This window comes from Somniosus microcephalus, chromosome 7 (assembly GCF_052327205.1).
Source record: "Somniosus microcephalus isolate GS21.2 chromosome 7, FLI_Smic_1.0, whole genome shotgun sequence".
In the NCBI taxonomy this organism is placed as follows: domain Eukaryota; kingdom Metazoa; phylum Chordata; class Chondrichthyes; order Squaliformes; family Somniosidae; genus Somniosus; species Somniosus microcephalus.
In genome coordinates this window covers 33,598,712-33,610,853 of record NC_140993.1, presented here as the reverse complement: position 1 = coordinate 33,610,853, position 12,142 = coordinate 33,598,712, and the positions used below count along the sequence as shown (strand labels likewise).

The window sequence follows — 12,142 nt, the reverse complement described above, 5'->3', positions numbered from 1 at the left end:
CTGGGTGCTTTAATACGGCATTGTTAGTGCATTGTGCTCTGCCTGGCGTAGCAATGCTGAGCTACGAAAAGCAGTGCTGCAGTGGGTTGAATCGCCCATTCTTCATGACCGTTCACTCCAGAATTTGAATCTCTCGTGGAAAAGCTAGTTGGTTCAGAAACACAAACAAGCATTCCTCTTCCTGAGAGCAAAGAAGGGGGAGTGGTAAGCCCAGCACTTGGCTGATCTTTCCATGAGGAAACTCTTCCCAATCCTGTCTCCGTCAGGGCCTCACTGTAATTGAGACGTGAGCTCCCTGCTTACATTTCTTCAGATACAGAGAACATTAATAATAACCTGAGGAAGATAATATTGGTTTAATATGAACAGATTTTTTTTTTAATAGCCTTTTATTTTCTACACGTCTCTCACTTGCCTTTGCCAGTCTAAAGCTAAAAGAATGGATGCACATTCCAACAGCAATGCAACTTGAATATATAAAATACTCTGTCACAGTTTCCAGCGTTTAAACCACATTTCCAGCAATGGAAGCAAAGTCGGCAGGATTTTGTTTTCCACAAGTGGCCAGAGTGAAACCTGTGGGTGGGTGGGGAGATGCTACGGTTGCGAAATTCAGTGTGGGGCGCTACCTTTTAACGTTTTGCAAAGTTAGCGCCCGGCAAAATCCATTGAAAAAATGTTGCAAAATTTGGGTGTTTTCGCCCCAGGAGTGAAGCGGGGCGGTAAATGAGGCGCTAATGGTCTGAGTGGAGCACTGCAGGGGTGCTATTGCCAGAGCGCTACCCACTTTCAGCTCACTTGCATTCAGAAATCAGCCTTCAAGCCTCAACTCTCGCTTATTCCAGCTCTTAAAGGGGAGGTCAATTCAAGCTGCAGCTGCTCATTATCAGCATTGCTGCTCTTGAGTGCGACCTCTCAGTGACTGAGGCAGCTTTGTGCCATGGCTGCTGCAAGGGAGAGTGAGAGGGCTGCTTGATTCAGCGATGTGGAATTGGATACGTTCAGCAGCTTGTCTAACAATGTCTCAGCAGAGTTATGGCCGACAAAAAAGTTTCCCCAAGACGGTGCCTTTAAATAGCGCGCGCGGAGCCGACTCCCGACTGCCACTCGACAGCTGATGCTGTCATTGTTAGCGCCAGACGGTGAGCAACGGGGCGCTGCGCACGGCAATGATGTCATAATCGCCCAGCGCGGCTGAGCGGGGCAGTACCTACAGGAGCGAGGCGCTAACTCAGCGCCTCCGCAAAAACCCGGCCCAATTTAGCGCGAAGCGCTAATATCGCCGCACCCGGGTGAAAAAAAACCATTTGAGCCCCGTTAACGCCCCATGGAGGCACTAATGGCAGGCGCAAAGCAGCCTAATTTTGCGCCTTTAATGTTTACCGGCTTTTCACTAGAAAACCTTTCTGCTGCTTGTGCTTTCAAGTTGTATGTTTGGATTATAAGGACTTTCAGGTCCGACCATCGTGGTGAGGGGCAGTCTTGATGGACCAGTTGATCTTTTCCTGCCCGTCAATTTTGTATGTTCATATATTTTTTTCTTTTAAAACATATGCATAATTTTAACAGTGGCTGCAGTTTTCATAATGATCATTGACAATAAAAGAGCCAGGCAAGTGTTAATGCATTAAGTAAACAGTAGTTGCAGAGATGATAGCGACCTACCAACAGGGTTCAGTGAACAGGGTTCTATATCAGCGACTTAGATGAGGGGACCGAGTGTAATGTATCCAAGTTTGCTGACGATACAATGCTAGGTGGGAAAGTAAGCTGTGAGGAGGGCGCAAAGAGGCTGCAAAGGGATATGGACAGGTTAAGTGAGTGGGCAAGAACATGGCAGATGGAATATAATGTGGAGAAGTGTGAAGTTATCCACTTTGGTAGGAAAAATAGAAAAGCAGAATGGTGGAGAAATTCGGTACCTTAGCGCCTCCCATTAGTGCCTCTGGGGGTGGTATCGGGGCGCTCCCGGCTTTGTGACCGGGCGCGGTGATAGTACCGACGCCTGCGAAATTGATGTGGAGGTTTGCGGCAATGGTAACCACTAGCGTCACGATCTCCTGCGCCCAGAGATCGTGACGTCATTGCCGTGCGCATCGCCCTGGTAGCGCCCCAGACCCGGTCGGGGGACAACACTGCAGGAGGCGTTGTTCGCGAGGCTGAGAACTTCGGAGGCACAAATAAAAGGGGATGTTGACGCAGGTAGGAGAAAAATTTTAACAACGTTGCAATTGATTTTTTTCCATTCCTCCTGGGCCGCGATTGATCCGCCCGGCACTCTGCTGGTGTACATGGGACTGATCAGGCCGGACCGTGGCTGCTGTCGGGGACCAGCTAACTGGTCCCAATGCAGAGCCTGCAATGATGGCCCTTCCCTTTAAGGGAGGGAAGGAGCCTCGGATCGCAGCAGCGCTGCACCACTACCACCCCACCTGTGTCCTTTCGCCCTCCAAGAAGGAAGTGGAGCCCTTGATTTAGCGTTCCACTTCCTTCTTGGAGCGCAAACACTGAATTTTGCAAAAGCTGGGAATCATTAGTGCCTGGCGCTAAGTTTCCCAGCTTCCAAAAGCTAGTGCCCCAAATGGGGCGATACTGAATTTCCCCCGCAGTATTTTTTAAATGGTGAGATTGGGAAATGCTGGTATTCAGAGAGACCTGGGTGTCCTTGTGCACGAATCACAGAAAGTTAACATGCAGGTACAGTGAGCAATTAGGAAAGCAAATGGTATGTTAGCCTTTATTGCAAAGGGATTGGAGTATAAGAAGTCTTACTACAATTATATAAGGTCCTGGTGAGACCACACCTGGAGTACTGTGTACAGTTTTGGTCTCCTTACCTAAGGAAGGATATACTTGCTATAGAGGGAGTGCAACGAAGGTTCACCAAACTGGTTCCTGGGATGGGGGGATTGTCCTATGAAGAGAGATTGAGTAGACTAGGCCTATATTCCATAGAGTTTAGAAGAATGAGAGGTGATCTCATTGAAACATATAAAATGCTTAAGGGGCTTGACAGGGTAGATGCAGGGAGGATGTTTCCCCTGGCTGGGGAGTCTGGAACTAGGAGTCACTGTCTCAGAATAAGTGTCAGCCATTTAGGACTGTGATGAGGAGAAATTTCTTCATTGAAAGGGTTGAGAATCTCTACCCCAGAGAGCTGTGGTTGCACTGTCATTGAGTATATTCAAGACAGAGAGTGATAGATTTTTGAACATTAAGGGAACCAATCCTCAATCCATGCTAGTATATTACCCTCAATCCCATGAGCCCTAATTTTGTTTAATAACCTCTAGTGTGGCACCTTATCGAATGCCTTCTGAAAATCCAAATACACCACATCCACTGGTTCCCCCTTATCTATTCTATTGGTTACAACCTCAAAAAACTCTAATAGATTGGTCAAACATGATTTCCCTTTCATAAATCCGTGTTGACTCTGCCCAATCCTATTATTATTTTCTAAGTGCCCTGTTACCAAGTCCTTAATAATAGATTCTAGCATTGTCCCTGCTACTGATGTCAGGCTATCTGGTCTGTAGTTCCCCGTTTTCTCTCTCCCTCCTTTCTTAAATAGTGGGGTTACATTTGCTACCTTCCAATCCACGGGAAGCCTTCTAGAATCTATGGAATTTTGGAAAATGACAACCAATGCATCCACTATCTCTGTAGCCAACTCTTTCAAAACCCTAGGATGTAGGTCATCAGGTCCAGGGGATTTATCGGCTTTCTCCATTAATTTCTCCAATACTACTTTTTTACTAATACTAATTTCTTTCAGTTCCTCATTCTCGCTAGACCCTTGGTTGTCCACTATTTCTGGGAAGTTTTTTGCGTCTGCTTCCGTGAAGACAGACACGAAGTATTTGTTTAATTTCTCTGCCATTTCCTTATTCCCCATTATAATTTATCCTGTTTCAGCCTGTAAGGGACCCACATTTACTTTTGCTAATCTTTTCCTTTTTACATACCTATAGAAGGTTTTACAGTCTGTTTTTATATCTCTCGCTAGTTTACTCTCAGGTTCTATTTTCCCTTTCTTTATCAATTTCTTGATCCTCCTTTGCTGAATTCTAAAACCCTCCCAATCCTCAGGCTTACTACTCTTTTTGGCAGCATTATAAGCCTCTTCCTTTGATCGAATAGGTTAAGGAAGGTGGGTTGCTTTTTGAAAATAAGAGACTGTGCAATGACTAAAATGAAATCTCTTGAGGTTAGGATGGGGACTGAAAAAGTAAATCCAGGCAACTTGTTCACTGTGGCAAAGGACTCGAAGATACAGGTTAAAAATATCACCTCCTCCCTTCCCACCATCCAGGGCTCCAAACACCCCTACTGGGTGTAACAGTAATTTACTTGTACTTCTTCAAACTTAGTATACCGTATTCAGTGCTCACAATGCGGTCTCGTCTACATTGGGAAAACCAAACGTAGTTTGAATGATCGCTTTGCTGAACGCCTGTCTTCAGGCCGCAAGCATGAGTCTGAGCTTCCGGTTGCTTGCCACTTTAATTTACCATCCCACTTGCACCCTGACCTCTTTGTCCTTGGCCTCCTACACTCTTCCAATGAAGCTCAACACAAGCTCGAGGAACAGCATCTCGTCTTCCTGCTAGGCACTTTACAGCCTTCCGGACTCAGCATTGAGTTTACCGACTTTAGACCTTAACCACTGCTTAGATTTTCTCTCTGGAGGACGGCTGCTCCAGAGCCACTGGGAGTGGAGGAGGTGTGGGCTGGTGCTTGGGGTGGGGACCTCCTGTGGGGGGGAGGGGGGTGGTGGTCCGCAGCCCTGGGGTCTACCTGACTCTATTCCACCACATTCCCGGGGCATGATGGCCTTTTCCTCTTTGCCAGGTTTTCCATGCTTACCCCACCTTCTGCTATTCTGCTGCGACCATTTACTCCCCTCTGAACCCATCTTTTGTTTCTATACTTATCTGATTATCACCCCCTTTTGCCTTGCACCATCACTTGTTTGTCATCTAATCCCTCCTGCCCTCCACCCTATCACAGGCCTCCTCCCCCTTTTGTTATTTTCCTGCCCCCCCTTTTCCCTGGCTCTGCACTTGCTTAAAAGCTGTTCATCTACAACATCTGCCTGTTCTGATGAAAGGCCATCGACCTGAAACGTTAACTCTGTTTCTTTCTCTACAGATGCTGCCTGACCTGCTGAGTGTTTCCAGCATTTTCAGTTTTCATTAAAAATTAGTAAGATAGGAATGAGAAGGAAAACTTTCTTACATAAAGGCTAATTGGAGTTGTGGAGTGCTATCAGGGAAGTCTACTGAATATCACAGCATAGATGAATCCAGGAAGAAATTAGGTATATATCTGGAAAGAGAATTGATTGCGAGATATTGTCAGAGGTTGGGTAATGTAGAATCAAGGTTGATCATAAAATCATGGGTTTGTTCCACCTAATGTTCCTAAATTTCCAAAAAATGTTCAAAAATGTTGATGAAGTTGTGCTCCTATATTTGGTGAAACTCAATTGTAAATGGAAGTTGATACTAGAATGAAGGAGAATATCAGACTGTTAAGCATGGTAAATATGGTCTTTCTCATCTTTTGAACCTAATTCAGACTCTACATGCAAAGTTCCTTCTCCTTGGTTACCTTTATAACCTTATGGAGCTTGGAGCTTTCTGTTAAATTTCTCCTGTGTAATGTTGCATTCTTTCATTGTTCCTACTTGGGGCCTCTGCCCTAAGAACCAAGGCATGACTCAAGACGAGGTCTAATGTACAGCAGAAGAGGGGGAAAGTGCCTGACCAAGATGGCTATTTGTGACGCAAACCCCCTAAAAGGACAATGTCTTTCTTCCTTTGAACAACAACGTATTTCCTTTGTATGCGGAGGTTGAACTACTTTGCTAGAATGAGAATAATATACCTACGTTATGTAATCTACCTGGGGTTGAGACGTTGAACTGGGCAGTCTGATTTTTGGGTAGGGTTTATGGAAATTTCTAAACATAAAAATGTGGTATTAAAATAAGGTCCATTATTTCCGGTTACTTTTGTGGCTTGTGATGCAGAGGCTTTCATTATTAAAGTTACTAAGGCATTCATTTTTATCAGCAACAAAGCGAACATCTGATCTTGAGCCGTGATCTCATGTCCTCCTCTGCCCCTCGTCTGGTTTTGGCCTTTGCAAAGCATGGCAACCCTAAATCTAGCTTTTGCCACAAACAGTGATCACAATGCAATTCGATAACGAGCGACGCTTTGAGCATTAGAAATAGTCCTTGTAACGTTCTGGCAGCCTCTGTGTACTGGGCTTCTGTGAAGTTAACTCCTCTGCATCTCCTCCAGTGCTCCTGCTTGGAATAGAGGAAACACCCACCATAGGTCAGTGCATGGAAATCAAACTTGTGAGCATCCTAACCACTGTGCTCTTGTGGCAACTGAGTATCAGTGATTCATGTGGCGACCATTACAATGTGTTGCCACATTCCCAGCAGCTGCTTCCATTTCATTTTCAGCTGTTCAAAGTTTTGCCTGTTAGAAACGACCCTCTTGTGTTCCTAATACAGCTTGAGACAGAGGCCAAGCCCTGGAGAGGAGAAGGCCATTTCACTGACCAACAGGAGCCAGTGCTGGAGGCCTTCGGACAATGTCCGGCACGAGGGAGCATTTACAGCCGTCGCTCACAAGGCCGCAGGCCTTTCTTGGAATCTGAGGGACAGCAATGCAGAGAACATGCTGCATCCTTTGCTCTGAAGGAAGGTGACAGGTTCCACGCTCCTCCAAATTTGTTCCTTGATGCCTTGTCACTTGACTCATTAAGTGAAGCCGAGGTCCCTCAGCCTTGCAGCTTGGAAAGCGAGAAGAAAAAATTTGCAATCTGCATTGGTGAGGTTAGTCCTAACTATGACATCAGCCAGTCGGAATCTGCTGTCAACGGGTATATACACAATAGAAATATTGCTGTATATAGCTGTACTAACCAATGCACCATTTCTTTCACAGGGATTTTTAAAATCATTTACAGGAGCCTCCTAGTAAAATGAATTCCATGTCATTTTACCAGGTTTGTAAGCGGAGCTGTGCAGTGACGTATTTGAATAACATGATGATAATGTTGCATCATAAGCTGCATCTGACCTCTGTGACCACTCATCCCTTCCTGACAACATGAACTGAGCCTCTCTGAAACTCCAGCAAGCATGCTTTCAACTGACTAAACTGTGTTCTTTACAACTTCATGGGGGGGGGGGGGGTGCTTTACTCTGCGCTAGATAGAACAAAACCATAAACCCACTTACAAATAACTGTTTAAAGATTTTGCTGCACTCAATATTGAAGGAACAACTTTTCCCCACATGTTTTTCAAGGTAGGCCAGTTAGATTACAGACTCCACTGAGTTAATGTGAGTTTCCTTGTTGCATGAAAGTGTGCAGTCGGTAATATGGTGCAGCTTACTTCAGCCGGCATGCTTATAGGGGTTATGTTGCTGGACTGGTAATCCAAAGGCCTGGACTACTGATCCGGCAGAGCTGGGGAATTTAACTTCAGTTTATTAAATAAATCTGGAATTAAAAAGCTACTGTCAGTAATGGTGACTATGAAACTACTGGGTTGTCGCAAAAACCCAGCTGGTTCACTAATGTCCTTTAGGGAAGGAAATCTACCGTCCTTTCCCGGTCTGGCCTATATGTGACTCCAGACCCACAGCAACGTGTTTGACTCTGAAATGACTTAGCAAGCCACTCAGTTGTACCAAACTACTGCACGGACTGCAGCGGTTCAAGAAGGCGGCTCACCACCACCTTCTCAAGGGCAATTAGGGATGGGCAATAAATGCCGGCCTTGCCAGCGACGCCCACATCCCATGAGCGACTTTTTATAGTTTAAAAAAGCTCTGATATTTTTATTGAAGAGCCATCAGAGCAGTAACTAACATTAAACATTTCCCTGGCGTTCAGACAGCGGTGAGCAGAGTTCTGACGAAGGGTCATTGACCTGAAACGTTAACTCTGTTTCTCTCTGCACGGATGCTGCCTGACCTGCTGAGTATTTCCAGCATTTTCTGTTGTTATTTCAGATTTCCAGCATCCGCAGTATTTTGCCGTTGTGTAGCGGTGAGCAGAGCTCTGTTTATGCCTTTAAGTATGCATAGAGAGAGATCCACTTTACCTGAGCACAGAGTGGTGCAAGTGGGGCCATATAACTTGGTGCTGCATGATTGAACTATTGTCAAAGCAGACACCTGGCTGGGAATGCTGAAGCTTTACAGCAGCCGGTTCATTATTAAATTGAGGAAAATGACGCATTTTTTTTCTTCAAAAGAACATAAATTGTTTTTACCCAAAGGAGGGAATGACTGCTCGATATACATTGTACCACACAAGGCCGTTTGCCCAACAATAGCCCCTCTAGAATCCTAGTGCGTTGAAGTAAATTGCGATGGATTTTTCATAATGTGAGGCAGGGTTTTGCGCTGCGAAATAGAATCAGTGAAACAGTGCCTCACAGTGAGGAGGGTATAGTGCCAGCACCACCCCATTTGTACAATAAAATGCTGGGGGAGAAACTGGTCCCCACCGCGCCTGCTTTTTGGGCACAAAATGCGCATCGAGGGGACCAATTCCCGGGCGCGATCTGCCTCGCCCAGTTGCCCCCCTGGAAGTGCAGCGGCTGCCAAATTGACAGCCGTGACTTCCAAGCGCTCGGGGCACCCGCATAAAATAGGTGTTCGGCCCCTTGAATATGCTAATCAGGGGCCTAATGCCTGCTTCGGGACCTCAATGCCAAATGCGGCAAAAGCTGGGCAGAGCCTGCAGCACCGCTCAGTTTTTCCGGATTTCCAGCGGCCAAATCAGCGGCAACTGGAGGCTACCAGTGAAGGAGCAAGACTCTATCTCATTTACCTCGACCTGGAGCCGGCTGGAACGCTCCTGCTCCACCTGGCCCTGCAGCAATACTGCAGGCCGATGGTGGCTCACGTTCGCCCCCCCTCCCTCCCATTCGCCTTCCTCCCCATCTAGGATTTACCTGCGGGCCACCTCAGTGTCCGAGCCAGACCATTTCGGGAAGGCCCCGACCAGTTCAGCTGCATCGGGGTGCCCGAGTGGCGTCCGCAGCTCGCCGGCATCATGGAGATGAGGCCTGAGGCCCAATTTGGATCAAGCCTCGGGCCTCTCATCTTCTAGACATGTCACCACTTCCACGCCAGCGATAACCGAATTTCTCGACCTCTGCCTGTAGTTTTGTACAGAAACAAATTCCGTTCTATTGTGGTCAGCATTTTTTTAATAAAAGACATTTCCTCTCTGACGTAAGAAAACTACTAAGCACTTGGTTTGAGTAAAACAAGGCTTTAATCAACTGTTTCACAACCATGAGTTTCTAGTTATATCACTAGTTCCTGGTTACAAAATCGTCCTGAGCAAGCTGGGCCCACGCCCGAGTATTTATACTTTCCTTGGACGGCGCCACCAGCTGGCCGCCCAGTGTTATCTCATGAGTCATTTCTACATGAATGGTAAGATTCATGACACTCCCCATCATCATTTCCCATTTTAATTCTTATTTTTCAAGTATATTTACTGTAAATTTCCCCCCCAAAAAAACCATAGGATGGTTCTTAACTTCACACAACCGGCTTTTGTTGCATTAACTAAGGCTAGAGGGGCAATCAGAAGGTGAAGTTCTTCGCTGTCGCAAGCTGTTCCTGCCGCGGCCTAGTCAAGGAATGGTGAAACTCTTTAGAAATGTGCCTCGTGGAGCTCTCAGACAGCGGGAGTTGCTGCTTCCTGTGAGCTGCAGCAGCAATGGACTGGGATGCCGAGCTGCATTTTAATCAGAACCTCAACTGGAACTCACACATGATAGTGGCTGCCTGTGTGTTGACTACATCTAGATGCGGTGCCTCACAGTGGCAGCTGCTCCACCTCTCGAGCGGGGGAAGAGATAACAGGATATTCCTTCTTGAGGGGAGGGGGGAGTTATTGCTATTTAGTTAAACTTAAAAATTTTTTTTTACAATTTTGGCTCACCAATAGAGGTCTATTTCTACTCAGGTCATGATCGCATGTCTTCATGTTTTTTTTTAACCCAATATGCCCATGTACAGTGGCAAAAATATACTTCAGCTCGCATCTGCCTCCTGTCAATGCAGACCTTTGAAATCATGTTGCAGGCAAATCTGTCACTCTTCAGCATGACTATATAGACAATTGTTATCGCAAGCTACGGATCCAAATTACCTGGTTTCTGAAATCTTTCTTTTGGTATTTATGGTTGAATTTATCATATTACAATAATATGACCACAGTTGGAATATTCCACGTGACAACTTTTCTGGGGTCAGACTATAAGTAACATTGATGTTATTATCCCTCCTGCCATAGGAACACATAAATAGGAGGAGGCCATTCAGCCCCTCGAGCTTGTTCCACCATTCAATGAAATCATGGCTGATCTGTGATCCAACTCCAACTCTGCCTTTGGCCCATATCCCTTAATACCATTGGTTAACAAAAAGCTATCAATCACAAATTAACAATTGATCTAGCATCAATTGTCATTTGCGGAAGACAGTTCCAAACTTCTACCACCCTTTGTGTGTAGGAGTGTTTCCTAATTTCACTCCTGAAAGGTCTGGCCCTAATTTTTAGACCATGCCCCCCAGTCCTAGACTCCCCAACCAGCAGAAATAGTTTCTCTCTACCCTATCTGTTCCCCTTAATATCTTGAAAACTTCGATCAGATCACCCCATAACCTTGTAAATTCTGGGGAATACAACCCTAAGTTGTGTAATCTCTCGTTGGAGTCCGGGTATCAGTCTGGTAAACCTACGCTGCACTCCCTCCAAGGCCAATATATCCTTCCCAAGGTGCAGTGCCCAGACCTACTTGCAGTACTCGTGGTGTGGTCTAACCAGGACTTTGTATAGCTGCAGCATAACTTCTACCCCTTGTATTCTAATTTCCAATCCTTCGGTGTTATTCCTTTTTCCATCTTATCCTTGATGCAACACTCCCGTGCCTCAGGTCCTTATTTGATTACAAGGATTCTTTCTGGTTAAACTTCAAGAAACAGGTTTTGGCGAGTGACCAGTTTTTGTTTGCATTCTACGGTTCCACCCTTGGCCTCCTCCTATTCCTCATCGAAATGTTACCCCTCGGCAACATTAACCAAAAACATTGCATCAGCGTTGGGAGTGCTGCTGATGCCCAGCTTTACCTACCCACTTCAATGACTGTTGCAGTGCAATAATAATGACTATCTGTCAGACATCAAGTTGTGGATGAGCTACAACTCAACTGTGAGCAAAGGCATCCTGTTTGGTTGCCATCAGAAACTTTTCACCCTGGTCAGCAGATCCCATCTCCCTTCCAGGATGCCCCCTCAAGCTCAACCCAACACTACACAGCCTCAACACCCCCCAAATCCAATTGATCACTGCCTACTTCCACCTCTGAAATATCACCCATCTCTGTCTCTACTTCACCCCACGCCCATTGAAACCCCCATCCACACTTTGTCACCGACAGACAACTTTTCCAATGCCCTCTTTCCTGGCCTTATGAGTTTCACCTAACATAAACTCCAAATCATCCAGAACTCCATTGTCCATATTCTATTCTGCAAAAATCCTGCTCACCTATTGATCTTATCTTTGCCATCCTCCACTGTCCCTCGGCCCATTGTTTTCAAAATCCTCGTCCTTGTCCTCAAATCCCTCCACGATCTTGCCCTCTCTTAAATTTACAACCCCTCCAACACTACGTCCCTGTCTACCATCTCCCCTCTTCCAACTGGGACTACTGTAAGTCTTCCCCCTCCCACCACTTTAGCATCTGTGGCAGGGCCTTCAACCATCGCACTTCCATGCTCAGGAAATTACTCCCAAACCCCCTTTCTTTTGCTGCATTTTTCCCTCCCTTCGATTCTTCCCTTAAAACCTACCTCGTAGACTGTGTTTTAGGTCACATGCCCTTCACCCCACCTAATTCCCCCTTAGGCCTGGCACCCAGCTGCAAGGTGTCTTGGGACACGTTGCGACATTGCCGGCACTATGCCAGTGCAAGCTGTTGGTTAACAACATTTGCCGATAGTAAAGAGCCAAAACTTGTGAAGCAAGGAATGACATTTTCAAATTGTTTTTCCACGCGCTAATTATATCATCAAAGT

General features: G+C 46.0%; 1 protein-coding gene across 4 annotated transcripts in view; it reads left to right on the top strand.

Annotated features, from left to right (window-relative positions):
- Positions 1 to 12,142, top strand: part of mtcl1 (microtubule crosslinking factor 1) — a 243,273-nt gene that overhangs the window by 189,108 nt on the left and 42,023 nt on the right. For 3 of the 4 annotated variants that reach the window (XM_085992380.1, XM_085992383.1, XM_085992381.1), the window contains one exon: positions 6,536 to 6,859. The exons of the other annotated variant lie outside the window; for it this stretch is intronic. In XM_085992380.1, coding sequence (XP_085848506.1) covers positions 6,536 to 6,859 — 324 coding nt within the window. The remainder of the gene's footprint in view (positions 1 to 6,535; positions 6,860 to 12,142) is intronic. 4 annotated transcript variants of the gene reach the window in all.